The 27,785-nt window shown below is 45.3% G+C and overlaps 1 protein-coding gene across 3 annotated transcripts; it reads right to left on the bottom strand.

Annotated features, from left to right (window-relative positions):
* Nucleotides 1-479: 479 nt before the first annotated feature.
* LOC147102499 (zinc finger and BTB domain-containing protein 11-like) lies at nucleotides 480-27,785 on the bottom strand. Of its 3 annotated transcripts, none has more exons than XM_085965014.1 (10): nucleotides 27,400-27,784; nucleotides 23,070-23,305; nucleotides 22,090-22,321; nucleotides 19,325-19,971; nucleotides 18,525-18,692; nucleotides 16,912-17,118; nucleotides 8,100-8,244; nucleotides 7,263-7,374; nucleotides 2,519-2,682; nucleotides 480-1,114 (listed from the first exon to the last, which is right to left on the bottom strand). In XM_085965014.1, the coding sequence occupies exons 1-10, from the start codon at nucleotides 27,707-27,709 to the stop codon at nucleotides 762-764; spliced, it is 2,574 nt and encodes an 857-aa protein (XP_085821140.1). In that variant the 5' UTR covers nucleotides 27,710-27,784; the 3' UTR covers nucleotides 480-761. The 3 variants fall into 3 exon arrangements, 2 of the variants coding, with proteins under 2 accessions (XP_085821140.1, XP_085821142.1); XR_015073277.1 differs by having other exon boundaries at nucleotides 993-1,114; nucleotides 2,424-2,682; XM_085965016.1 differs by lacking the exon at nucleotides 18,525-18,692 and having other exon boundaries at nucleotides 27,400-27,785.

Here is a 27,785-nt window from a genome sequence, read left to right as displayed (position 1 = left end):
CAAAGAAAGAAAACCTGCCGTTATAAATCACCTCGCAAGCGGTGTCCATCTCAGTGAAAAGTCAAAACCTTTTGTTTCCTTGCACTAACAGGCTGTATACGGTAGTAAAGCAATGCTCGAGAGCCAACCATAATTATGAAACAAAGTGTAAAAGTCATGAAAAGGTAGCCACGAGTGAAACATCATTTCCTACCAGAATAAAGCGCATCTGATCTATAAAGTGGCAGGTTAAAAACAATGAACTGTTTCCAGGACAACAAAATCAATGACAACTGTTTCCCTCTGATGTATATTGCTTCAAAAATTGCAACTCACTTAACAACTGTACCTCGTTCCCTCTTAATACAAATCTAAGATTTATTAATTTAGAAAGTACTGTGTACGGTTAGGGGAGGAGTATAGTAGTGGCCTCTCTGAAGTTTCTAACTATATTTACCATGTCTGAACAGGTTCTCTGTTTTATAATATTCAAAAGTGGATTTTTTTTTATTTTTACAAAGTATCATTTTATTAAAACATACATGTCAAAAACCATTTGTTTCACAGAAAAAGTTCTTTTTTATTCCCCCCCGGGGCTTTAAAAAAGGGTTAACATTTCATGCAAGACACATCCACACTTGCTTTTCCAGTAATCCTGCAGATATTTCACTGCCTGGGCTTTTCCCATTCAGAAACAAGAGGCAGAACTTGGCTGATGCAACAAAGTTGGAAAATTCGATGAGACAGGATGGGAAGATTTCTACAGCGCCCATTAGAAATAGCTATGGTGGGAAACATTGCCTCGTGGTATCATCGCCCTGTTCCTTGATCTCATTCATGGAATCATCAGCCTCCTGCTTCTGATCTGCTCCTGGCGACACAAACATATCGTGGGTCAAGTGTGTTGAGTATTTGTGCAGTGGCAGTGGTTCCCTTTCGAGTGCGATACGCTTGGGAACGGCGTTTCCATGGAGCTTTTTCATGTGCAGCCGCAAACTCCGCGCGTCGATGTGAGGATCCAGACAGATGGAACAGACGTAAGGCTTCTCCCCGGTGTGCTCGCGAATGTGGTGCCGTAACGAGCGCGGGTCGGCCCAGGACAAGCCGCAGGTCAAGCACTGGAACGGTTTGAGGCCTGCAACCAAAAATAAATACAGAAAAGGCAACAGACTCTGTCAAAGGGTCAAATATCAAGAATGAGATTTGTCTGCAAAACTGCAATGCTGTGATGGCAGCACAGTAGGGCTACATCAAAGTCAGACTCCCAGCAGAGGACCTGACTTTGACAAGTCAGAGAGCTTACAAATCATGTTACAAATTCTTACTTTGGAAAATCAGCAGGCTTTAGAATCGTAGAAAGAATCATAGAAAGTTACAGCACAGAAGGAGGCCATTTCGGCCCATCGTGTCTGCGCCGGCCAACAAAGAGCTATCCAGCCTAATCCCACTTCCCAGCTCTCGGTCCGTAGCCCTGCAGGTTACAGCATCCCAAGTGCACATCCAAGTACTTTTTAAATGTGGTTAGGGTTCCTGCCTCTACTACCCTTTCAGGCAGTGAGTTCCAGACCCCCACAACCCTCTGGGTGAAGAAATTTCCCCTCAAATCCCCGCTAAACCTGCCACCAATTACTTTAAATTTGTGCCCCCTGGTTTTTGACCCCTCTTCTATCCACTTTATCTAGGCCCCTCATAATTTTATACACCTCAATAAGGTCTCCCCTCAGCCTCCTCTGTTCCAAGGAAAACAGACCCAGCCTATCCAGTCTTTCCTCATAGCTAAGATTCTCTATTCCCAGCAACATCCTTGTAAATCTCCTCTGTACCCTCTCTAGTGCAATCACATCTTTCCTGTAATGTGGTGACCAGAACTGCACGCAGTCCTCTAGCTGAGACCTAACTAGTGTTTTATACAGTTGAAGCATAGCCCCCCTGCTCTTGTATTTTAAGCCACGGCTAATAAGGGCAAGCATTCCGTATGCCTTCTTAACCACCTTATCTATATAATAGCAAAATACTGCGGATGCTGTATTATCTACCTGGCCTGCTACCTTCAGGGATCTGTGGACATGCACTCCAAGGTCCCTTTGTTTCTCTACACTACTCAGTGTCCTACCATTTAATGTGTATTCCATTTCCTTGTTAGCCCTCCCCAAATGCATTACCTCACACTTCTCCGGATTGAATTCCATTTGCCACTGTTCTGCCCACCTGACCAATTTATTGATATCTTCCTGCAGTCTACAGCTTCCTTTTTGAGTATCAACCACAGAGCCGATTTTAGTATCATCTGCAAACTTCTTAATCATACCCCCTATATTCAAGTCAAGATTGTTGATATATACACCACAAAAAGCAAGGGACCTAGTACGGAGCCCTTTAGCATATCATTTTACAGCTCAGAAAGTGTTTGAGATTTAAAAAAAATATATATATTAGCAAACTACCTTTCATTTTGGTTGATAACACAAGTGAACATCAAGAGATGGAAATGTTAGTTATTTTTAGAATCAGCCGCTCACTTCCTGAACTCAGATGGTACCTGTGTGTTGAGTCATGTGTTTACGGTAGTCGTCGATCTGGTTGAATACCTCGTCACAATGCTCACAAACGTGCTCTACAGATCGACTGATTCGCGGTCTGTCTTCGCAATGTGCTCTTCTCGTCTGTTTGCAGTCACAAAACACCTTGCCACATGCATCACACCTAAGCAAAATAGGCACATTTTTGTTGTTGTTGTAATGGTCAATGATACAAGAACAAGAATCTAAAGCTTGCTCTCCACTCTCGAGAGATCCTCTCTGGACCTTTCCATGCCTACCAATGGTGCCAGCCTGGGTGACGTGACCTCTCGTTCAGTGAGAGAGAATCTGCTTCCCTTCATCAGGAGAAGCACAACCAATAATCAGGAATCTGTGGCGTGAATCCACCTCCAATTAACATCCTCATCACAGTGCAATAGAGCACTAAATTACAGTGCCACAACGTTAGCAGATTTTTAAAAAAAGGCACTTAATTTGAGCAGTGTCAATTAATAACACTCAACAATAGGTTTTAAATGCAATTTGTACCCTGTTTAACTATATATCATTTATATATTAAAAATTCTTACACCTGGGGTCACATTTTTGTAAATCTTTCCCATCATAAATTCCTATGTCCATATTTATAATAGAAACTGCCATATAAACTTGTCATGTTGGTTAGAGACTGGGTATCTCACCTCCTGACTCCCCAAAGCCATTCCACCATCTACAAGGCACAAGTAAGGAGTGTGATGGAATACTCTCCACTTGCCTGGATGAGTGCAGCTCCAACAACACTCAAGAAGCTCGACACCATCCAGGACAAAGCAGCCCGCTTGATTGGCACCCCATCCACCACCTTAAACATTCACTCCCTCCACCACCGGCGCACCGTGGTTGCAGTGTGTACCATCTACAAGATGCACTGCAGCAACTTGCCAAGGCTTCTTCGGCAGCACCTCCCAAAGCCGCGACCTCTTCCACCTAGAAGGACAAGGGCAGCAGGCGCATGGGGACACCGCCACCTCCAAGTCCCCCTCCAAGTCACACACCATCCTGAGTTGGAAGTATAACATCGATCCTTCATCGTCGCTGGGTCAAAGTCCTGGAACTCCCTCCCTAACAGCACTGTGGGAGTACCTTCACCACACGGACTGCAGCGGTTCAAGAAGGCGGCTCACCACCACCTTCTCAAGGGCAACTAGGGATGGGCAATAAATGCTGGCCTTGCCAGCGACGCCCACATCCCATAAACGAATTTAAAAAAAATTACATCCTCTCCTCAGTGGGGATACTGTAGTGTCTCAGTTTAGTGTCTTCCGGGTCCCCAGCCAGTGCTGCAGAGAAACGGCAATGTTCCAACTTTATATCTCTGCTTCCCAAAATGCTGAAAGTTTTGCTATTTAACTAAACAATAATATAAAAATCAACGTATTATTTAAAAATTAAGGCAGACTGTACGATTTTAAAATGTGGACCGAATTACATCTGATCCAATTATCCCTGACCTCTAATCCCAGTTCACTCAGACTACAAATAGAAAATACTGCAGATGCTGGAAATCTGAAATAAAAACAGAAAACGCTGGAGATACTCAGCAGGTCAGGCAGCATCTGTGAAGAGAGAAACAGAGTTAACGTTTCAGGTCGATGACCTTTCGTCTGACGAAAGAGTTAACGTTACAGGTCGATGGCCTGTTTCTCTCTTCACAGATGCTGCCTGACCTGCTGAGTATCTCCAGCATTTTCTGTTTTTATTTCACTCAGACGACACTTGGTCTCGACTCCCCTCGTGCAATGCCACAGGAGATTGACGAGTATTTCTAGATTTCTTTGCCTTTTCCAATTTTTCTCCCCGCCAATCTGAAGGCACTGCCTCTCCCTTAAGTCTGGTCCCATGCAGCCCTTCACCCAAGAGGCCATTATTCACATATGACCCTGAATAATGAGGTGCCGATGGGATATTCAACCGCCTGGAGCACCACCCAATGTCCTTAAGCATACACTTTCCAGAAGGCGACACTGGATGGCGATCAGGAGCAAAAATTCTGATTGATTTTTTCCCCCTCCCTAGCTTAGAAGCACTGAAGTCAATAGTAGTTATACCGAGTCTACAGCACAAAAACAGGCCATTCGGCCCAACTGGTTTATGCCCCACGAGCCTCCTCCCACCCCTCTTCATCTAACCCTATCAGCATATCCTTCTATTCCTTTCTCCCATATGTGCATATCTGGCTTCCCCTTGCATGCATCTATGCATTATTAATATTGTTTATGCAGTGCTGCGACTGCTGTCCCAGAGTCGATCAGTTAATTCAGCACAGGCCGGGAATCAAACAAAGGAGCTTCTAGTCTGCACGACATGTGACCGGTGGTAGAGTGGGGCTGCATAATAATGTGCTCTATTATGGAGCCGAGGCTTCCCTCCACTCCATGTAGCCTCCCATCTCAACTGCAGCATGGTGCCGAGTGGCGGTCGGACACCTCCCTAAGGGAGGCAGCAGGAATTTTGAGGAGGTAGTCGGGGAGGGGGTCTTCATTGGGCTGCTCGGGTTGGCAGAATTAGCAGCCGCCTACTCCCGGGTGGATTTTAGGATGGGTAACACCAACGATGGGAGAAGTGAGGGGAGGAAAGGAGCATGTCGACCTCTCCTATCTGGTAGAACATCTGTTTTTCTCCCCTGAATGAGCTTTACCGTATTGAGTCTCAAAGCCAAAAAAGGAGATGCTCAACTGACGTTGACAGTCACTTCCTGGTGACCCTGTTAACATACAAGGGCAGACGTCGATGACAAAGTCCAACACCGCCTTCAGTGTGCCAGTGCAGCCTTCGGACGCCTGAGGAAGAGAGTGTTTGAAGACCAGGACCTCAAACCCGGCTCCAAGCTCATGGTCTACAGAGCAGTAGTGATACCCACCCTGCTGTATGCCTCAGAGACATGGACCATGTACAGCAGGCACCTCAAAGCACTGGAGAGGTACCACCAATGCTGCCTCCGCAAGATCCTGCAAATCCATTGGCAGGATAGGCGCACCAACGTCAGCGTTCTCACTCAGGCCAACATCCCCAGCATCGAAGCCTTGACCACGCTAGATCAGCTCCAATAGACGGGTCACATCGTCTACATGCCCGATACGAGACTCCCAAAACAAGCGCTCTACTCAGAGCTCCGACATGGCAAGAGAGCCCCAGGTGGGCAGAGGAAACGCTTCAAGGACACCCTCAAAGCCTCCTTGAAAAAGTGCAACATCCCCACCGACACCTGGGAATCCCTGGCCCAAGACCGCACAAAGTGGAGGAGAAGCATCCGGGAAGGCGCCGAACACCTTGAGTCTCTTCGCCGGGAGCAAGCGGAAGCCAAGCGCAAGTCAACCCAAGCACCCCGCCCACCCGCCCCTTTAACCACCATCTGCCCCACCTGTGACAGAGACTGTAGGTCCCGCATTGGACTCATCTGTCACCCGAGAACTCATTTTTAATGTGGAAGCAAGTCATCCTCGGTTCCGAGGGACTGCCTAAGACGACGGCTCAGTGTGAGCAATCACAGGCACAAATCACATTCTGCTAGTGTGCAGGAACAGTGGAGCTACTGTTCCTAAGTAATATGAGCGAATAAGATGGAGCTGCCATACTTTTCTTGATTTCAAAATATCAGATCGCAATTGGTAATACAGATAACAGAAGACCCCTTAAGCTATGCAGATGCCACATTCTACACCACTAGCAGAATTATCTATTTAAGAAGCAAATGTGTAAGGGCTGTGTTTTATTTTTCAAAAAAGTTTTTTTTTTTAATATAAAAAGTGACAGCGAGGATGAATGCAGGTATCACCTTCCACTAGAGCTGTAAATAAATCTGTTACTCAAGAAGGACTGGTGGCACAGTGGGTCAATACATTCCCATTTCACCTCAAGTACTTGGATCCAATCCAGCCCAGATGGCCTGAAAGTCCCCCCTTTCTGTCAAGCTTTTACGATCCTAAATGAAGTTAATTTGAGCAGCCACAATCCACTTTCCAGTGAATGCAAAACCACAGCCAAAAAAAACCTGCCTGTCACTTGGTATAATTGCCCATCTCTCACTAGGATATTGAAAGGGGACTGGCCCGGAAATGGAAAAATTCACATTGGTGCAATAAGGGGTTGATCGGTAGGACAGGGAGGGTGCGCTGTATCTGGCCCAAACCCAGCCTGGGAGATCTTCATGCTGCCAAAAAATGCCACGAGTGGAAAGTATCTCATTCCCCAGCACGGAACACAAAACTGCACCATTTATTTTCGTTGAATATGTTGCATCTGAAGTCACCGCTGCTTTTCTCATGGAAACACCTCGGCGTGTCCACTACCCAACGCCACAACAGCAGCAGCTGGGAACTAGTCAATATTGGCGCCCCGGGCAGTTCCTCAATGTCTAACGTTCAGATGATTGCATTGACATATTCATCTGATCGACTGCCAAGGAGGCAGACACCTGCATTAACTGGAAAGGCTTTCAGTCAGTGAATTTGCGGGTTGCATGTGATACCAGAAACATAATCATACTAATTTCCATAACACTTTCATCCTTGCCGTTACAGAACTAGGCAAAAGGCTTAAGAACTGAACAGTGGCTGGCTGCTGGGTAAGAAATGGCTTTAAAAAAAAAACAGAAAACAAAACTTTTTTTTTCAAAAAGCTTCAAATTGAAGGGTGCCGATAGTGACACACGCGCTTTAAGGACAGATTAACAGTCCCATAATACTGAAAACAACAATACTCAACTGATTATAGGGGAGCTTCTCTTCTGATAAGTGATGTTTTTTCTTATGGCGATTATAACCTGAAGGTGTTTTAAATCTCTTTCCACAGAGAATACAGCAATACTGCAGTTCATCTATCCAAAGAGAACAGACAATAATGTAAATGTACACTTTAAAATGAGATACTGTATGAATTTAAACAAATAGACTGAAAACACAGCGTCAGTTTAGCTCAATTGGTAGCACTTTTGCCTCCGAGTCCGAAGGTTGTGGGTTCAAGCTCCACGCCTGGACTCGAGCACATATTTTAGACGGATACTTCAGCAAAGTACTGAGGGAGTGCTGCATTGCCATTTTTCCGATGAGACTTTAAACGGAAGCCTCAACTGACTGTTCAGGTGGGCTTCAATAAAAAGGTCTCATGGCACTTTTTCCAAGAAGTGCGGGAAGTTCTCCTCGTGTCCCGGCCAACATCCCTCGCTCAACCAGCACCACAAAACAGATTAACTGGTCATTTATCACATTTGCCATTTGTGTGACTTTGTTACACACAAAGTGGCTGCTGCGCGTGCTTGCAAAACAACGGTCACTGCACTTTAAAAGCAATGTGACATGCTATGGGGCATCCTGAGGTCGTGAAAGGCACTAAATAAATGCAAGTTCATTCTTTATGAAATAATTATTACTTGATTTTTAAAAAATTTTAGACTAGAGCTTATATATAGATTGGGTGTAATTACCAGTTTGACCACAGCAGTTACCACTTATTTAATGCACTAATACGAACAGGAGGCTCATCAACATCTCTGAACTAGGAAGCCACTCCACAAAAAGGGAACGTGCATTCTAGAAAACATACCTGAGTGAGCAAGTTTGTGGTACCACAATGAACTGGCATTGAAATATTCTTTTCCGCACAATTCACAGCGGTAGTCCTTTACACCTTGGTGATATTTCATGTGAAGCTTCAAGATGTGGACGTAGGCAAAAGACTTGTCGCAGATCTGCCAAAGTAATTAAGAATGTTCAGCCCATTTTGAACTGCAGACAAGAGACATAAAGAGCTTCAGGCTCCCCCCTTTCCTGCCTCGGTACCTGCTTAAAACCTGTTACATCTCTAACCTTTTCCAGTTCTGACGAAGGGTCATAGACCTGAAATGTTAACTCGGTTTCTCTCTCCACAGATGCTGCCTGGCCTACCGAGTGCTTCCAGCATTTTCGGTTGTTATTTCAGATTTCCAGCATCCGCAGCATTTTGCTATTGCAAGAGCTTCAGGCTAGTTGCTTTAGTCCAAAAGGATACAACACAAACCAAAGGCTTGGTCAGCTTTATAAATCGCAATAAAACAGGACACTCACTGGAACTTGACGCCATGAGGCAGACTGTTCTGCAATTATGACATTTGTAAAAGGGTCACAAATGATCATCTGACTGGACATTTCAAAATTATACTTGCGATGCAAGAAATTGAAATAAAAAAAGAGCATTTCAGCACTCATGAAAAATGTTAATTTGGGGGTTACTAGTGTCACTGGGAGCATATATGGAAACCTGATCAACTGCAGTATTGATTCAAGCCATCAGCATCAGTTCTATGTGCGAGAGGATGTTCGATGTACTTTGTAGCGACTCTACAGTAAAGTCAAGGGCTGACCACTTTGCGAAGATAATGACCATCACTCATCACTCACCAATCAGCGTACCCATCAATCCTACATCAGAATAATTTCTATGATACGCCAGCAAGTGTCTCTGGTACAAATATTAGTGGGATATCACTTCTACCAGCATGGCCATTAAACTGAAAATGGTTTGTGTGACTATTTTAAGACTTCTACAACAATTGGTCAGCAACTTGCTGTAAGATTAGCGGATATGCTGGCCTGCAGCAAGATGGCAGTGATCGGACTTCAGAAGGTCACACACTGATCCTTCAGCTCTCGTGTTACAGGATCTCTATGAGGTGACCAACAGTTAATAATGTTATTTGTTTAAACTGAAGTTCAGAGTGACTTTTAGCAATGTGGTACACTCAGCTGTGGGATCCCCAACTTTGGAAATGGTAGCACCGGGGAAGGCCACTACTGGCCTTAAAAAAAGTGTTTTTTTGCACGAATACTTTTGGATTCAACTACTGAAGGTTTCATCCTGAACTATATCCCTTCAGAAATGGCAACAACACAAATGGAAAAGTTAGGAAGTTCATCAAAACTGGCATTTATCCAGAACTGAGCCACTTGCAGTCAGCAACTCTGGTTGGCAGGCAAGCAAATGACCACTTTGCCGGCGTCAATTGTGCTCTTTGAGTTGGTTGCTAGGAGAGTGCACACAAGAACAGGGCAGGGCCGACTCGCCTTCTGTTATCCTCCATCTCATTGTTGAGAATGCCTAACCTTCACTCAGCCTCCCTTTCCCTGTATAGGAGGACAAAAGCCTGCATCTCATCATCCTGTGCCACAATTCCGCAGTACCGTGCCAGCAGTCTTCAGTTAAGCTTTGCTAAAATATCGAACTCAATTAATTTCGCTTGAGGGAATAAAATGGAACGTTGGAGTACCAAGACTGATCTGTAAGAATTGTAGTTCATCCCATCCATCACGTGTGGCAGCATCACACTGTACGATGGGCTCAAAGTACAATAGTACAAATGGTCAAAACTGTTTTTCCAAAGAGGTAATCCCCATATGCTATAGTTAGGACCATTTGTTATCACAGAGCTTCACTCACAAATGTGTCTCCAGGATTTTCTATGCAAAGCTAGCACTTGGGCAACAAATTGTACAGCACAACACACAGCAAGTGTAGAAATTCATAGGACATCACAACAAATCGCTTGGCCTAATCAGGACAGAAGGTAGTCTCACACTGTCTGGATTCATTTTTCTAGATGATCAATAAAACCTAATAATCTCTTCCTCATTATATTGCAGATATACTATAACACCTCTGAAATAAAATGCACCTTCCTGATCTGCAGCTGAAGCAGCCAAGAAGGTTCTGAGATTTATAATGAGATTATCACCGTCGTGAGCCAATTATCACTGAAGAAAACCTCTCTGAAATATTCTATTCTCTCTAACCTTCCAAGTTAACTTGTAATGTTCAGGTTAATATAAGTACAATAAGCAAATTGGAAAAGTGAAATTGAATTTCATGTCCCATTCAACCGACAATGTTCAGATTTGTAAAACTCTGCCCTGAAATTGAATTGAATTTCATTCATTTATTCATTAGTGAAGATGGCATGTGGCACTGCTCCCGCTGCCCTCTTGGTTCCAATTCAGCAGCTGTACACCGTGGAAGGTGTTACAATCTGTGAAGGGTGTGCTGGGGACCGGATGGTGCAGTGGGAAAAAGCCACTGTCTGTTCACCTTCCGGGTAGGATTCTGAATCCAGCCCAAAACAAAGGAGATGAAAGTTTGCTCGCTGTCCGCTGGCTAGAAGGGGCCTCCGTGAAATAAAACTGGTGAATCAAGGGTTCCGTCACCAAGAGCCCATGGCAGAACATTGCCCCTAATCTAGTAGAAGGATGGCTGGTGTGGAAGTAGAAAAATTGACCCTAGTGCAGAAGTGTTTTGAGGTTAGAGTTAAAGTATATTGTTAAAGCATAAAAAGGGGAACGGCACTGTGTATCTGGCTGTGTTGTGTGTGATTTAGGAGTGTTTAATGCTAATAATGCATGCCCAAAATGGATAGGTGTTCCATTGCCCACCATTGTCATTCCTCACCTGGATGAGATGATGTGAGAAGTCACATAACACCAGGTTATAGTCCAACAGCTTTATCTGAAATCACAAGCTTTCGGAGCGCTGCTCCTTCGTCAGGTGTAGTGGAGAGATGCATAAAGACACAGCTTATATAGTCAGAGAATAATGTCAGATGTTTACAGGTAATCTTTCTAACTGCCATTTATTACAACACAGACTACGCTGAGAGACTCTACCGTCGTACCTCTCGCACACTCCTCAACCATCTCGTACACCAGCTCTACAGCAGACGCCGCAACCTCAAAACCGAGATGGAGTCCATGTTCTCAGCCTGTGCTCAGGACACAGCAGGCCAGCTACGAGACAGAGCGCCAAACAGACGAGGCAACGGAACTACGCTGCCTACATGCACACCAAGAACAGGAAGCTTGAGAAACTCGGCATCACCAGCAGCAGCAACCAAGCCTCCCCTGGTACCACGGTTGAAAGCACAGGGAAGTCCATCGTCAACCTGTCCGACCACACCCTTCAACCAGACGAAATTGAAGTTCTCAGCCGAGGGCTCAATTTCTGCCCCACCACCAAAATGGACCCCATCGGTCTCGCAGCAGACACAGAGGAATTCATCAGGAGAATGAGGCTCCGGGAATTCTTCCACAAATCCCAAGATGTCAGCAGCGAACCCAATGAGACAATCAATGATCCGGAACAGCAGACAGAGGGATCTGCAGTGCAACAACCAAAGAAGAAAGAGTCAAATTGGACCCCTCCGGAGGGTCGCTGCCCTAAGCTTGACATGTATGCTCACGCTGTCAGGAGATGCATCAACGACAGATTCATCAGCCGCACCCACAAGACAGTCCAGAATGTCACCCGAGCACAACGCAACGCCATCCACGCTCTCAAGACCAACCGCACCATCGTCATCAAACCAGCAGACAAAGGAGGAGCCATCGTCATACAGAACAGAACGGACTATTGCAAAGAAGCATACCGACAACTGGACAACCAGGAACACTACAGACAGTTACCCGCAGATCCGACCAAAGAACACACCCGCCAACTCAACAGACTGATCAAGACCTTCGATCCAGACCTTCAAATCATCCTACGCGCTCTCATCCCACGTACTCCCCGCGTGGGAGACTTCTACTGCCTCCCAAAGATACACAAAGCCAACACACCCGGATGTCCTATCGTATCAGGCAACGGAACCCTGTGTGAGAACCTCTCTGGATACGTCGAGGGCATCCTGAAACCCATCGTACAGGAAACCCCCAGCTTCTGTCGCAACACTACAGACTTCTTACAGAAACTCAGCACCCACGGACCAGTTGTACCAGGGACACTCCTCACCACGATGGACGTCTCGGCACTCTACACCAGTATCCCCCACGATGACGGCATCACTGCGACAGCCTCAGTACTCAACACCAACAACAGCCAATCTCCAGACGCCATCCTACAACACATCCGCTTCATCCTTGACCACGTCTTCACCTTAGACAACCAGTTCTTTACCCAAACACACGGAACAGCCATGGGGACCAAATTCGCACCCCAATACGCCAACATCTTCATGCACAAGTTCGAGCAAGACTTCTTCGCTGCACAGGACCTCCAACCAACACTATACACCAGATACATCGACGACATTTTCTTCCTATGGACCCACGGCGAAGAATCACTGAAAAGACTACACGATAACATCAACAAGTTCCATCCCACCATCAAACTCACCATGGACTACTCCTCAGAATCGGTTTCATTCTTGGACACACGAATCTCCATCAAAGACGGACACCTCAGCACTTCACTCTACCGCAAGCCCACGGACAACCTCACGATGCTCCACTTCTCCAGCTTCCACCCTAACCACGTTAAAGAAGCCATCCCCTATGGACAAGCCCTGCGAATACACAGGATCTGCTCAGACGAGGAGGAACGCGATGGACACCTACAGACGCTGAAAGACGCCCTCATAAGAACGGGATATGACGCTCGACTTGTCGATCGACAGTTCAGACGGGCCACAGCGAAAAATCGCATAGACCTCCTCAGAAGGCAAACACGGGACACAACCAACAGAGTACCCTTCGTCGTCCAGTACTTCCCCGGAGCAGAGAAACTACACCATGTTCTTCGCCGCCTTCAACATGTCATCGATGACGATGAACACCTCGTTAAGGCCATCCCCACGCCTCCACTACTCGCCTTCAAACAGCCGCCTAACCTCGAACAGACCATCGTTCGCAGCAAATTACCCAGCTTTCAGGAGAACAGCGACCACGGCACCACACAACCCTGCCACAACAACCTCTGCAAGACATGCCAGATCATCAACACAGATACCATCATCACACGTGAGGACACCACCCACCAGGTACATGGTACATACTCATGTGACTCGGCCAACGTTGTCTACCTCATACGTTGCAGGAAAGGATGCCCCGGAGCATGGTACATCGGCGAGACCATGCAGACACTGCGACAACGGATGAACGGACACCGCGCAACAATCGCCAGGCAGGAGTGTTCCCTCCCAGTCGGAGAACACTTCAGCAGTCAAGGACATTCAGCCTCCGATCTTCGGGTAAGCATTCTCCAAGGTGGCCTTCGAGACACACGACAACGCAAAATCGTCGAGCAGAAACTGATAGCCAAGTTCCGCACCCATGAGGACAGCCTCAACTGGGATCTTGGGTTCATGTCACGCTACATGTAACCCCACCTGACGTAGGGTCATCCAGACTCGAGTCGTCGTTGGCTTGTTCTCTCTACACAGATGCGGCCGGACCTGCTGTGATTTCCAGCAAAAAAAATGTTTTTTGTCTGTTTATTTTTGTTTTTCATACAGACCCCAGCATCTGCAACATTTGACCCCTTGTGACCCCACCTCATTGTTCTTTGATGTAATGTTTTCCTGACTGACCTGTTTGGACACCATTCACACCTTTGTTTGCTGTGATTATCTCTCTGCCAAGGTGTGATAAATGGCAGTTAGAAAGATTACCTGTAAACATCTGACATTATTCTCTGACTATATAAGCTGTGTCTTTATGCATCTCTCCACTTCACCTGACGAAGGAGCAGCGCTCCGAAAGCTTGTGACTTCAAATAAAGCTGTTGGACTATAACCTGGTGTTGTGTGGCTTCTTACATTTGTTCACCCCAGTCCAACACCGGCATCTCCACACCATGGATGAGATGAGTACAAGACACTATAGGGTAGTACCTGCCTGTTAATATTTAGCAAAACAAAATCCAATATTATATAGTTTTAACTCGTAAACTCAATGCTGAGAGCCTGTAATCTGTTGTTGTCTGCTACTACAAAGGGCACCAGAATTAAACCACTTACAAACTCTTAACTGTTTTAAGTTATAAAGAATTACATAGGCTGGATTGTGCTTCAAAAGGTGTAACCCACACTGGGGTTTGGACGAGGTTGAAAAGTCAGCTTCTGGGAATGAGGAGAATTGTTACGCTCTGCAATGCACCGCCCGAAAGGTGGTGGAAGCAGATTCAATGCGAACTTTCAAAGGGGAATTGGAGAAATACTTGAAGAAGGAAAAATTTGCAGGGCTATGAGGATCTTATTGAAACATATAAGATTGTGAAGGGGTTGGATCAGGTGGATGCGGGGAAGATGTTCCCGATGATGGGTGAAACTAGAACTAGGGGGCATAGTCTTAGAATAAGGGGCTGCTCTTTCAAAACTGAGATGAGGAGGAACTACTTCACTCAGAGGGTGGTAGGTCCATGGAATTTGCTGCCCCAAAAAGCTGTAGAAGCTACATCATTACATAAATTTAAAACAGAAAGAGACTGTTTCCTAGAAGTAAAGGGAATTAAGGGTTACGGGGAGCGGACAGGAATTTGGACATGAGTCTAGGTTCGGATCGGTCATGGCCCTGTGGGTAGCGGAGCGGGCCCAGGGGCCGTGTAGCCTGATCCTGCTCCTATTTCGTGTGTCTAATTCTGTTAGATTCAGGAGATGGTTCTGTGATAGTAGATTGGCGGTTAGGATCAGATCAGCCATGATCTTATTGAATGGCGGAGCAGACTCGAGGGGCCGATTGGCCTACTCCTGCTCCTATTTCTTATGTTCTTATGAAAGAGCAGGGGAGTGGGACGAATTCAAAGAGCTGGCATAGACACGATGGCCTCCTTCTGTGCTGTATAATTCTGCTCAGTGAGACCACACCTTGAGTATTGTGTGCAGTTTTGATCGCCTTATCTGAGGAAGGATGTTCTTGCAATGGAGGGAGTGCAGCGAAAATTCACCAGACTGATACCTGGGATGGCAGGAATGACATATGAGGAGAGATTGGGTCGATTAGGCTTATATTTGCTAGAGTTTAGAAGAATGAGAGGGGATTTCATTGAAACTTATAAAATTCTGACAGGACTGGACAGACTAGATGCAGGAAGGATGTTCCAGATGGTCGGGGAGTCCAGAACCAGGGGTCACAGTCTAAGGATAAGGGGTAAGCCATTTAGGACAGAGATGAGGAATTTCTTCACCCAGAGAATGGTGAACCTGTGGAATTCTCTACCACAGAAGGCAGTTGAGGCCAACTCGTTAAATATATTCAAGAAGGAGTTAGATATATTTCTTAAGGCTAAAGGGATCAAGGGATATGGGGAGAAAGCAAGGACAGGGTACTGAATTTGGATGATCAGCCATGATCTCATTAAATGGCGGAACAGGCTCGAGGGGCCGAATGGCCTACTCCTGCTCCTATCTTCTATGTTTCTATGCTTCACTTTCATGGTGCACACATTCGTCTGATCTATTACTACATGGTAGCATGTTCCAGTCTATGGGCTATTCTATGTGTAGTAAATGACTTCACAACAGCATTTTGTAGTGGATAGGCTGAAGTTTATTCTTGAGATAACTCAGTGCTGAAGATGAAACATAAGAAACAAGTGTTAACAATTCAGAGACTGAAGGCAGCAAGAGAAAATGTGTTATAATCTGAAAGAAGATGCAAGGATAGAATGGAATGAATTGGTCAGGAATCTGCATTTTAAGTAAATCATTACATTGCAACAGTCAGCTTAAAATTTATTTCTGTTAATACTTGGTGCAATTTCAGGGAGCAGAATCATTTTAAACTGTTTCAGCAGTGGCATATTTAAAAATAGAATGAGGTGGTGAGATGGGACTCTCAAGTAGCTGTGCCACAAGTTTACACTTATAATCCTTTACATGTTCAGTAATTGATTGCAAATGCACAATCCATGTATGAGTGTATACCAATGGTGACCCACTTCAAGTAATGTCATAATGCAAAGCCAAAGCCTTTGGGTTTATTTTTTCAAATAAATATATATTTAAAATAATGAAAATCAGTTTAGTATGTAGCATATAAAGAACAAACAATGGGTAACTGACAGAGTAGGAAGTGCACCACGTCACAATGAGCCTCATTTCACATCATTACCCAGGTTTATCTTTTGGAAAAAAGTATAGCAACAATTGATTAGGTCACTTATGTGAGGAAATAAAAATCATGCTTCCAACGATCCAACATCCAAATTACAAAGGGTTGTCACAAAGCGATTTCAACCGCTACAGGAATCACAAAATATTCACTAGATCTGTTCTCTGACTGGCCGCTGTAAACACAACAAATCACTGCATCTGGTCTAATCTCATTAACAAAACCCTTTGCGTCTAACTGAATGTTCTGCCCGACTTTCTGATTGGATCAAAACACCAAATGGTATCATCCATCACACATGTTTGGCAGTGACCAACTGGATCCCGGAACCACAGCACAAGCAAACTCTGGAGCCAACGACCTGAGCAACACCGTTAGAGATCTGTGTGTATCATGATATCTTCACAGGTGAGGTATGCAATGGTCTAGCTGTTAGTTATGGAGTCAGCTTCACTGACAATGACATACTTTATCCAAAATGTAATTTAAGGAGAAAGACACAACTATACCATGCATTTGTGTGGTTTGTCCCCTGCATGCTTCAGCTCGTGCATCTCAAGCTCATAGAGGCTATGGCTCAGTTTCCCACACGTGGTACAGATAAGCTTTTGCTGCTTATGCTTCACAGCATTAGAGGTGGACCGGCGTCTGTCAGGGACATGTCTCTTTAAATGAGTCTTCAATGAAGATGTGTAAAAAAACTCCTTACTGCAGATCTGAAAACAGAATTGAGTGAAAGTACAGCATTAAGTTTTTTCTTATATAAACAGCAGCAGTTAACGTGTTCATTGCCTACTTTATCACAGCGGGACCAGACACAATTCTGATCTCAACTGCACTGCCAGGAGAGGCATCATTAGATGATTCGCACAGGAAGAGGAATGGGAGAGGGGGTAAAAATCAAGAGATAAAACATTTGCTAAAATTTGTACCCTTCTCAACAGGCATAAACCTCACTTTTGTGAAACAGCTTCTTTACAATCAGTTTAAATCAAATGCTTAAGCTGACTGCGCACAACAAATTCTTTGTCAACCTATGATCCTGACATCTGCTGGCAATTCACAGAGAGCTACTTTTCATCAATTTGACAAAACATTTGACTCCCATGCACTGCAGTGCGAGCCAGGGGATAACATTAACTGAGCGATATGTTACTTCAGCTGGGATGGGGAGGAGCCCAGCAAATGGACGCAGCAGTACATTCAAAGATTAAATCATCAGTTTGGCAAAGAAGCACTCGGGAACAATCTACTCCTGATCTTTAGGTCACATTAAGAGCAAATGCAAAATTCTGAGAACACGGATATATGGGAGGTAGTCTCATCAAAGACCACCTTAAAAGGGTGTTGTTCACAGTACAATAGGATAGGACATTTTAAGAGTCAACATTAACACACAAAGGCCTGGGCTTTCTACTTGGCAGCTGCACCAGCAGAATTGAGGCAGGTTAGGGTTTCTGCCCACCCTGGAGATACCAACCAGTCCCGGGGTCATTGCCATACCAAAAAGACAGGCTCCCTGCCTCTATCAGGGAGTTGCTGCAATCTGGGGCTGGGAACATGCAGCTGCGGACCCTGGGGGCCTACTGATGCAGAAAAGATGTGGCTAATGCGTTGCCTACCAATAATTAATTGACTCCATGCTCCCAGTCACTGCCCGACTTCCCCCAAAAGGTTGTCATATCCGAGAACAGCTATTCATTGCCCTGGCAGAGATTGTCAATTAATACAAAAAAAAAATTAAAATTCTGCAGGCTTCAAGTGTCTGCAATTTTAGTAGCCGGACTGGTAGTCTGACAGCCTGGGGCCATTGATATAGCTATACAAGTGAAACTGCATGCAACTGCAAAGAAAAAGGAGGAATCTAACCCAGTAGGTGGAGCTGTAGGGCAAGTCATTGTTAGTGTTTCCATAGTGACATTGCCTCTGCGCCTTTTTTTAAAATTATACAAAATTGCAGTTCCCAGGCAGCAAACCCCAGCACATGAAGTTAACGTCGAAATTGGCAGGATGTCAGGCTGTGCCAGATCACTTGTCCTAGTGATCGGTGACCTATAGCTGTGCACAATGCGCTGCTACTATGAATAGGGGGTAAAGGCAAGAATCCTCAGTGTGGACTTACTGCACACTTGAATCCTTTTGTTTTCCCGTGCATTTCTGCGTGCTTCTGTAGGCTCCACACTGACTGGAATGATTCACCGCACTCGCTACAGGTAAAACTGTCGATGTTTTCATCCTTTATCTTGGTGAGTGACCTGACGGACAAATGTTTCCATCGCTTCAATCGCTTCTGATGAGTCGAATTAAAAAAAAGGAACAGGCAAATAGCAGTTCAAGAATGTTTATGAGATTCTACGCTAAGACAAAGTGAAATCAAGCACAAATCAAGCAGGCTCCATTCATCCTGCATTTAAAAAACTGTATTTAAAAAACATCCTATTTTCACTTTTTAATTTCAACCCGATCATGTATAACAAAGTAGAATGAATAAAACAGCAAGATACAGGATGTCAGCCCCCAGCAGGCTACTCATTTACAATGAGAGAGGATCTAATAACAGCATTCTCCTATCCTAGGACACCCCTACTTCCATTTGGGAAATAACTACATTTTTGATAAATCAATATTTTTGGATGCACATATAATCTAGACTAATACTGGGTTCCATAATATGAAAATAAAGTCTCCATGCTCAAATTGAGTTTTCAAATTCCATCATTCTGATTGCATTCTTTGCCATCATTGCCCAGCCGGTAACACAGCACGAAAGCAAAGTTATACTTTTCAGGGACTCCTATATCCCCTTCTGCCTAAAAACAGGCAGCGAGTGTGACCACTTTTACTGTCAACACTCACTATGGCTTGGCCCTCGGATCTGTGTGTTTTAAACTATCCAGCACCCACCATTGTTTAATCACTCACCTTTTGCTTTGCAGGCCTGGTCACTCCTGATCCTTTCAGGCTGCCAGTGATGCAGTTGTAGTCATTTGCCGAGATGCAGTCCATTCCCAGTGTTACTTCTACTTCTGGATTTTGAGCTGTGTGTTCATACTGGTTCTCCACATTAGTCTTCACATTTTCATCATCACTCATCGCCACACAACAGACTTCACCGTCAAATGCTTGCAAATCATCTTCGTCCTCTGAACCTCTCCAGCTGAATCTTTCCTGGTCTTTGTTGACCATGCTTCCTCTTTCATCAACACTGTGTGACTGATTACCTCCAACTATACTGCACTTACCACCGGCTTTGATAGGAGATTCAAAGAGTTGAGAGATTAGAGCAGATTCTTTCCCAAAGGCCTTTTTATTTGCAGCTTTGCTGGTCGACAAGTTTATTTGCTTTGAAGTACAAGCGTGGGCTTTGCTAGCTGAATTACTTGACCGGTCATCACAGCTTTCTTTCTTAAGTTCCATTTCCAGCTGAATCTGTTTACACAGGCTGATAACTTCCTCCATCTTGAGATGCTCAGCAACACTGACGACGTCATCCAGGTGAAGCATTTCAATCGTCAAGCAGGAGGTGTAACAGAAATCCAACAAAGGTAAAACACTTGGTTTTGTAAAGCCTGCAACATAAATTCAACAGGAAAAGAAACACATTAATGGGTGGAAAACAGATCAATTATATTATTTCACAGATGAAACATGAGTAAAACTGTGACTGACTCGCATTACAGTAAACCTCCTGCTTTTACATTCAGAACATTCAATTAAATCTAAACTGTTCGTGCCCCAAGTCTCAGATTATTTTATTGTGGCGAGCATCACAAACAAATCCAATTTTATTCTCGTCCGACCTGCACAAAGGAACCCTGATTTATTTCCCCTTTCCAACTCATTGGAGCTGAAGCCATTGTTACAAACCCAAGTGTTGATCCTACGACCATAGGACTAGACAAAGAATGGAAACTGCAACTGCAATTCGGGCTTTCAACCACACCAGCAACTATTTTAGCACTCAGCTTCACATTGTACTAAATAAATAAAGTCACTATTTTTTCTTATTCATTCACAGGATGTGGGCATTGCTGGCAAGGCCAGTATTTATTGCCCATCCCTAATTGCCCTGGAGAGGTGCCATTTCAGAGGGGCAGTTAAAAGTCAACCACATTGCTGTGGGTCTGGAGGCACGTATAGGCCAGACCGGGTAAGGACAGCAGATTTCCTTCCCTAAAGGACATTAGTGAATCAGATGGGTTTTTACAACAATTCGATAGTTTCACAGTCACCATTAGTGGTGCTAGCTTTTTTTTAAAATTCCAGGTTTATTTAATTAACTGAATTTAAATTCCCCAGCTGCCGTGGTGGGATCTGAACTCCTGTCTCTGGATCATTAGCCCAGTAACATTACCACTATGCCACCGTACCCAACAGTACAACAGTGACTGACACTTCATTGGCTGTAAAGCACTTTGGGAAGTCCCGAGGTTGTGAAAGGCGCTATATAAAAGCAAGCTCTTTCTCTTTTCATTGGTGTGAGTAACCTCCTTCCCTTAATACGCACATATTTGGGGAGTTCATTGCAGTCCAAGTACACAACTGGGTTACGTAACAACCAGCGGCTTCGTCTGGCAAATAAACTTGGCAGCCAACAAGCAACTTCCTTCCTCTTTACACTACTAAAGCAGTTAGGTTAATACATATTCTAGTGTTTTCACAAGATAGGTTTTCCTCATCTCATTCTTTCAGCTCACCTACTGGAAAGACCCTACACTCGATCACAGTATCCAGCTGTTTCATAAATGATTCCAAGCATTTTGCCTCAATTATCCTTCCTGAAAATCCATTCCCCAAGTCGATCACTTTCCGTCTGAAATAGAACTTACTCATACCGGTCCTTGTGCTGGTTTGAACTTGTGCCTCCTATGTCCTAGTGCCAATAGTTTAATTTGAGTAGTGTTCTGGATTTATCTTTTCTATACCATTCACCATGCTGTAGAACTCTGAGGTCTCCTTTCAGTGACATCCTTTCAAGGCTAAAGAGTCCAAGTTTCTCCAGTTTTTGCTCATAACCCAGTCCCTCTGTTGCTAGCAATCAGTTGCATGGCTCTTTAGAAACCACTGGAAATATACACGCAAAACACTGCCCTCTCCCTCCCAGCATATGCTGCAAACACTGGATAGCCCCTCAACTTCTTCATCAAACTGCTTCAAATGCAGCACAAATGGAGTATCGAAGAATGAGAGGCGGTCTCACTGAAACATTTAAGATTCTGAGGGGGACTGACAGGGTAGATGCTAAGAAGTTGTTTCCCCTGGCTGGAGAGGCTAGAACTAGGGAGCATAGTCTCAGGATAAGGGATTTAAGACCGAGATGAGGAGGAATTTCTTCACTCAGAGGGTGGTGAATCTTTGGAATTCTCTACCCCAGAGGGCTGAGTCGTTGATTATATGCAAGGCTGAGATCGATAGACTTTTGAATATTATGGGAATCAAGGGACATGGGGATAGTGCAGGAAAGCGGAGATGAGGTAGAAGATCAGCCATGATCTTATTAAATGGCGGAGCAGGCTCGAGGGGCCGTATGGCCTACTCCTGCTCCTATTTCTTATGTACTTATGGTGCGTCAAGTTGCATCTTACCAGGAATCGCTGCTGCGCAGAAGTGAAGCATGTATATGTTTTTAAGCAATCACAAAGAGAAAAACTTTCTAAACTTAAGACAGAAACAGACATTTTTCATACCTGCCAGCTCCACAACTGCTTCCTGACTGGCGGTGGCTCCTTTCTCGGTAAAGAGGTCCTGGAAGTACTTGCTGTTGGCAGCCAGCACAGACTTGTGTGCCCGGTACTCTTCTCCCTCAATAAGCAAGGCAATGTCACAAAACCTATTTACAATTCGCTGCTCGTTCAGCTTGTCTAGCACGACGCGGCTGTGTCCTGTGGAAGTCTGCTTTACAATCCTCTGAAGCTCGACCTAAGATTTTGCAAACATACATTTGGATTTTGAACTAAATAAAGTGTCCTCTCTAACGCCACTATTTTCTGATGTCAAGTTAGCTTGAACAGTTTATAAGCATCAACCAAATCAGACAAGAAATGGTCTCGAAATACTAAGTAGCCTTGGAGGCCTTGAGTTGTATTTTTTAAAACCATTGTTTTAAATACAATATTTACTGTGTTATCCCCCCTCGGTCCCTTTAGGGTTGTTTTTAATAGTTTGGTTAGGCCAGTTACACAGAGCTGTTAAAAATCACTGACACATTTTCCTAAAAAGGTATGTATCACCATTCTAAGTGACAGAAGAGACAGAGAACCTCAATATAATTGCAAAATACTGCGGATGCTGGAAATCTGAAATAACAACAGAAAATGCTGGAAATACTCAGCAGGCCAGGCAGCATCCGCAGATATTTGTTACATCACCCCTGTCTCTGCGCCTGCTTAATATCTGTTACATCTCCAGCTTTTTCCAGTTCTGATGAAGGGTCCCAGACCTGAAACGTTAACTCTGTTTCTCTCTCCACAGATGCTGCCTGGCCTGCTGAGTATTTCCAGAGAACCTCAATGTCTTCTTCATTTGAACTGGAATGTTCCACTATTGTGAAATGCTCCAGTTTGGGACCTGGCTGAAAACCGATAGAAAGACATTTAAACCACTAGCCCACCCCCCCACCCACCCCCCCGCATTCTGAAGTTCCGATTGGGTGTTATTTTGTACTCACCTGGTTACAGGGTTGATCTGTAAAGTGGTTTTCATCTCTCTGAATGTGCTGTGTTCGCACGCTGTCTTCCAGGTTATTCTGGTTAGGTCTTGCAGCTGAAGCTTTTTTCCTTTTGACAGTCGCTTGGCTTATTTCTGGGTCTGTGGGCAGGTCTTCTGGCAGAGAGCGGATTTTGTCAGCACCTGACCGGCACACTTCGCACTGTTTGACAAACTGAGAGATTTGGTTCAAAATTCCTATTTTTTAAAAAGACATCAAAAAAAACAATTCAATCCCAAGAACATTTACAAATTAAGCAAAAATAAATTAACCCCAAATGATTAGCTGTCCAACTAACAACCAGGCCACTGACCCAACCTGTTCTAGAATGCAGATTAGATAGAAACATAGAGGATAGGAGCAGGAGTAGGCCATTCGGGCCCTTGAGCCTGCTCCGCCATTCAATGAGATCATGGCTGATCATCCAAATTCAGCACCCTGTCCCTGCCTTCTCCCTATATCCCTTGATCCCTTTAGCCTCAAGAAATATATCTAACTCCTTCTTGAATATATTTAATGAACTGAGCTCCACTGCCTTCTGTGGTAGAGAATTCCACAGGTTCACCACTCTCTGGGTGAAGAAATTCCTCCTCATCTCTGTCCTAAATGGCTTACCCCTTATCCTTAGACTGTGACCCCTGGTTCTGGACTCCCCCGCCATCGGGAACATCCTTCCTGCATCTCGTCTGTCTAGATACTAGTGGGACTAGGGAGAGGTAGCAAATGAAATGGTTTCTTAAAACAGCAACAATTGGAAAGCAATAGAAACTTCAGCCATATAAATGTACTTGTATTATCTTAGGGTGCATTCAGTCTAACTGTGGCTTGGTGTGATGTTGCAGCTGCAGTGTATCAAGAGTCTGAATCTGGCATCAAAGCACGTACCTTACCTTATCTGGGGTTTCAAGCAAGCATAAATTTTGGGGGGCCATGTTTAAGTAAAATCTTAATTCAAAATTTACATTTTTTCTGTCAAAAAGTTTTAAATAACCACAACTTAATTAATACTGCATTGAGGGGATTTCAAAAATGATTTAGCAGATGAGGTATTTGAAGACAGTATCACATCGCACTTTACAGCCTTCTGGACTCAAACATAGAGACATAGAAACATAGAAGATAGGAGCAGGAGTAGGTCATTCGGCCCTGCTCCGCCATTCAATGTGATCATGGCTGATCATCCAAATTCAGCACCCTGTCCCTGCTTTCTCCCCATATCCCTTGATCCCTTTAGCCTCAAGAAATATATCCAACTCTTTCTTGAATATATTTAATGAACTGGCCTCCACCGCCCTCTGTGGCAGAGAATTCCACAGGTTCACCACTCTCTGGGTGAAGAAATTCCTCCTCATTTCAATCCTAAATGGCTTACCCCTTATCCTTAGACTGTAACCCCTGGTTCTGGACTCCCCGGCCATCAGAAACATCCTTCCTGCATCTAGTCTGTCCAGGCCTGACAGAATTTTATAGGTTTCGATGAGATCCCCTCTCAATCTTCTAAACTCCAGTGAGTATAAGCCCAATCGACACAATCTCTCCTCATACGTCATTCCTGCCATCCCAGGTATCAGCCTGGTGAATCTTCACTGCACTCCCTCCATGGCAAGAATGTCCTTCCTCAGGTAAGGTGACCAAAACTGCACACAATACTCAAGGTGCGGTCTCACCAAGGCCCTGTACAACTGCAGCAAGACATCCTTGTTCCTGTACTCGAACCCTCTTGCTACGAAGGCCAACATACCATTTGCCTTCTTAACCGCCTGCTGCACCTGCATGCTTACCTTCAGCGACTGGTGCACAAGAACACCCAGGTCTCGTTGCACTTCCCCTTCTCCCAATCTATTGCCATTCAAATAATAATCTGCCTTCCTGTTTTTGCCACCAAAGTGGATAACCTCACATTTATCCACATTATAGTGCATTTGCCATGTTTCTGCCCAATCACCCAACCTGTCCAAATCATACTGGAGTTTCCCAACATCCTCCTCACAGCATACCCTCCCACCCAGCTTTGTGTCGTCTGCAAAACATAGAGTTCAACAATTTCAGATCATATCCTCGGCCCCTATCCTATATATATTTTTGTTCCACACTTTGTGTTTTCTCTTTTCTTCTCTCCCACAGGGCAGCTGTCTTTCATTCTGCCAGCGCAATTTACACTTTATCTAGAGCCATCCTTTGTTTCTTAACCTGTCCCATTACCATCTCCTCTTGCCTTGAATATCTCTTAATGACCCTTAACCTCTCCTGCCTTCTACCCTATCACAGACCTTCCCTTTTGTTCTTTCATCCCCTCCCCTAATTCCCAGCCTCTACACTTGCTTAAAAATCTGTTCCATTTCCTGTTTTTTTCCAGTTCTGACGAAAGGTCATCGACCTGAAACGTTAACTCTGTTTCTCTCTTCACAGATGCTGCCTGACCTGCTGAGTTTCTCCAGCATTTTCAGTTTTTATATCACATCACAAAGGTTTTTTTGTAAAATGCTATTTCAATAAGATCAACCAGTATAGTTCAACACCTTAGCAAAGATTGCAATTCAAAATTAGCCTAGTAGTGGATGGAGCTGTTTTGACAGCAATAATCAAACTACAGCTTTGGAAACAAATTGTTATACTGTCTGTGGGCAGCTATAAATCACAGCTACCAGATCACATATTTTGGAAACATAATGCCTTTCTGTAAAATAAAAAGTTAAAACTGTAAATGCTGGAAACATACAGCAGGTCTGTCAGCATCTGTAAAAAGACAGATCACAATGTTCTGGGTGTATACCCTTCATCAGAACTCAATTCAATTCAATTCAATTCAAATCGCTTTATTGGCATAACAAGGTACATCTTATGTTGCCAAAGCATCGAAAAACATTTATGGTTGAACACAAACGCAGATCTATCCATACAGTGTATAAACAGATATATCCCTGAGTGTATAAATATACATTCATATAATTTGTATATACTCTTTTCTTAAGGTTTAATGGTTGTCCCTCTGTTTATGGCAAGCTGTAACATAGTGTGCCTCTAAGGTTACACAATTTCTCTCTTCCCCTAGTAGGTATGGGAGTTTTTGGTCGTCATTCAAATTTCTGAATTCCGGGCATATTTTTGTGAATTTTGGGTAGAAATTCTCCCTTATGCCCTGATATTTTCCACAAGCTGTGAGGAAGAACTCTCTCCCACAGATCCTGTATATCTATTGTCAGTAGTCTCACCAGCTCCTGTGCATCCATGTTTATCACACTCTATCTACCTCAGGTCATGTACATCTATACTTGTAACACTCCTGTATAGCTCTATTATTACTTTCTTCTCCCCGCTTCATATATCTGTACTTATTATACTCTCTTCCCCCTCACATCTGTATTTATTACTCCGTCTACCCGCATCACTCCCCAGCCCAGCTGTATTGACTCCTCTCCCCCAGCCCACCTGTATTGACTCCTCTCCCCCCAGCCCACCTGTATTGACTCCTCCCCCCCAGCCCACCTGTATTGACTCCTCCCCCCCAGCCCACCTGTATTGACTCCTCTCCCCCAGCCCACCTGTATTGACTCCTCCCCCCCAGCCCAGCTGTATTGACTCCTCTCCCCCAGCCCACCTGTATTGACTCCTCTCCCCCAGCCCACCTGTATTGACTCCTCCCCCCAGCCCACTTGTATTGACTCCTCTCTCCCCCCCCAGCCCACCTGTATTGACTCCTCTCTCCCCCCAGCCCACCTGTATTGACTCCTCTCTCCCCCCAGCCCACCTGTATTGACTCCTCCCCCCAGCCCACTTGTATTGACTCCTCCCCCAGCCCACTTGTATTGACTCCTCCCCCCAGCCCACCTGTATTGACTCCTCCCCCCAGCCCACCCGTATTGACTCCTCCCCCCAGCCCACCTGTATTGACTCCTCCCCCCCAGCCCACCTGTATTGACTCCTCCCCCCCAGCCCACCTGTATTGACTCCTCCCCCCCAGCCCACCTGTATTGACTCCTCTCTCCCCCCCAGCCCACCTGTATTGACTCCTCTCTCCCCCCCAGCCCACCTGTATTGACTCCTCTCTCCCCCCCTAGCCCACCTGTATTGACTCCTCTCTCCCCCCCCAGCCCACCTGTATTGACTCCTCTCTCCCCCCCTAGCCCACCTGTATTGACTCCTCTCTCCCCCCCCAGCCCACCTGTGTTGACTCCTCTCCCCCCAGCCCACCTGTATTGACTCCTCCCCCCAGCCCACCTGTATTGACTCCTCCCCCCCCAGCCCACCTGTATTGACTCCTCTCCCCCCCAGAGCCCCCTCCACCAGTCACCTCTCCACCAGTAGCCGCTGCTGACATTGGAGCCGGTGATCTCCCTGGAGTAGTGGCGGCCGCTGCGGCTGATGTGGCAGCGCCGGAAGATGTCGCCGCGCCGCCGCTCGTCCACCACCACCTCCAGCTCGTCCAGCCGCCCGCTCTCCCGGCGCCGCCGCTGGTAGTAGAGCAGCCCGTCCCGCAGCACGTAGCACGCCGCCGCCTTGCGGATGGCCCGCTTGGTGTGCTCGGCCGTGCCCGGCGCGTACGGCTGCTTCTTGTGCGTCAGGTAGCGCACGATGGCCCGGTAATTCTCGGCGCTGGTCATCCCGGCCCGGCGAGAGGCGGCGGCCGCTCGGCGTCTGTCCGCGCCCGCCCGCCCCGCATCCCGTTCCGGGGTCAAG

This window comes from Somniosus microcephalus, chromosome 22, assembly GCF_052327205.1.
Source record: "Somniosus microcephalus isolate GS21.2 chromosome 22, FLI_Smic_1.0, whole genome shotgun sequence".
Taxonomy (NCBI): Eukaryota; Metazoa; Chordata; class Chondrichthyes; order Squaliformes; family Somniosidae; genus Somniosus; species Somniosus microcephalus.
Note: the sequence above shows the minus strand (reverse complement) of the source record. Positions and strands in the feature narration are given on the sequence as shown.

What these genes read in the sequence shown, in the direction of transcription:
- LOC147102499 (XM_085965014.1), bottom strand. Translation starts at nt 27,709, where the DNA reads ATGACCAGCGCCGAGAATTACCGGGCCATCGTGCGCTACCTGACGCAC. An exon ending in AGCAGTTGTGGAGCTGGCAG is followed by an intron (nt 19,972 to 22,089) that starts GTATGAAAAATG and finishes TTTATGTTGCAG; the next exon opens with GCTTTACAAAACCAAGTGTT. An exon ending in ACACATGACTCAACACACAG is followed by an intron (nt 1,115 to 2,518) that starts GTACCATCTGAG and finishes TTTTGGTTGCAG; the next exon opens with GCCTCAAACCGTTCCAGTGC.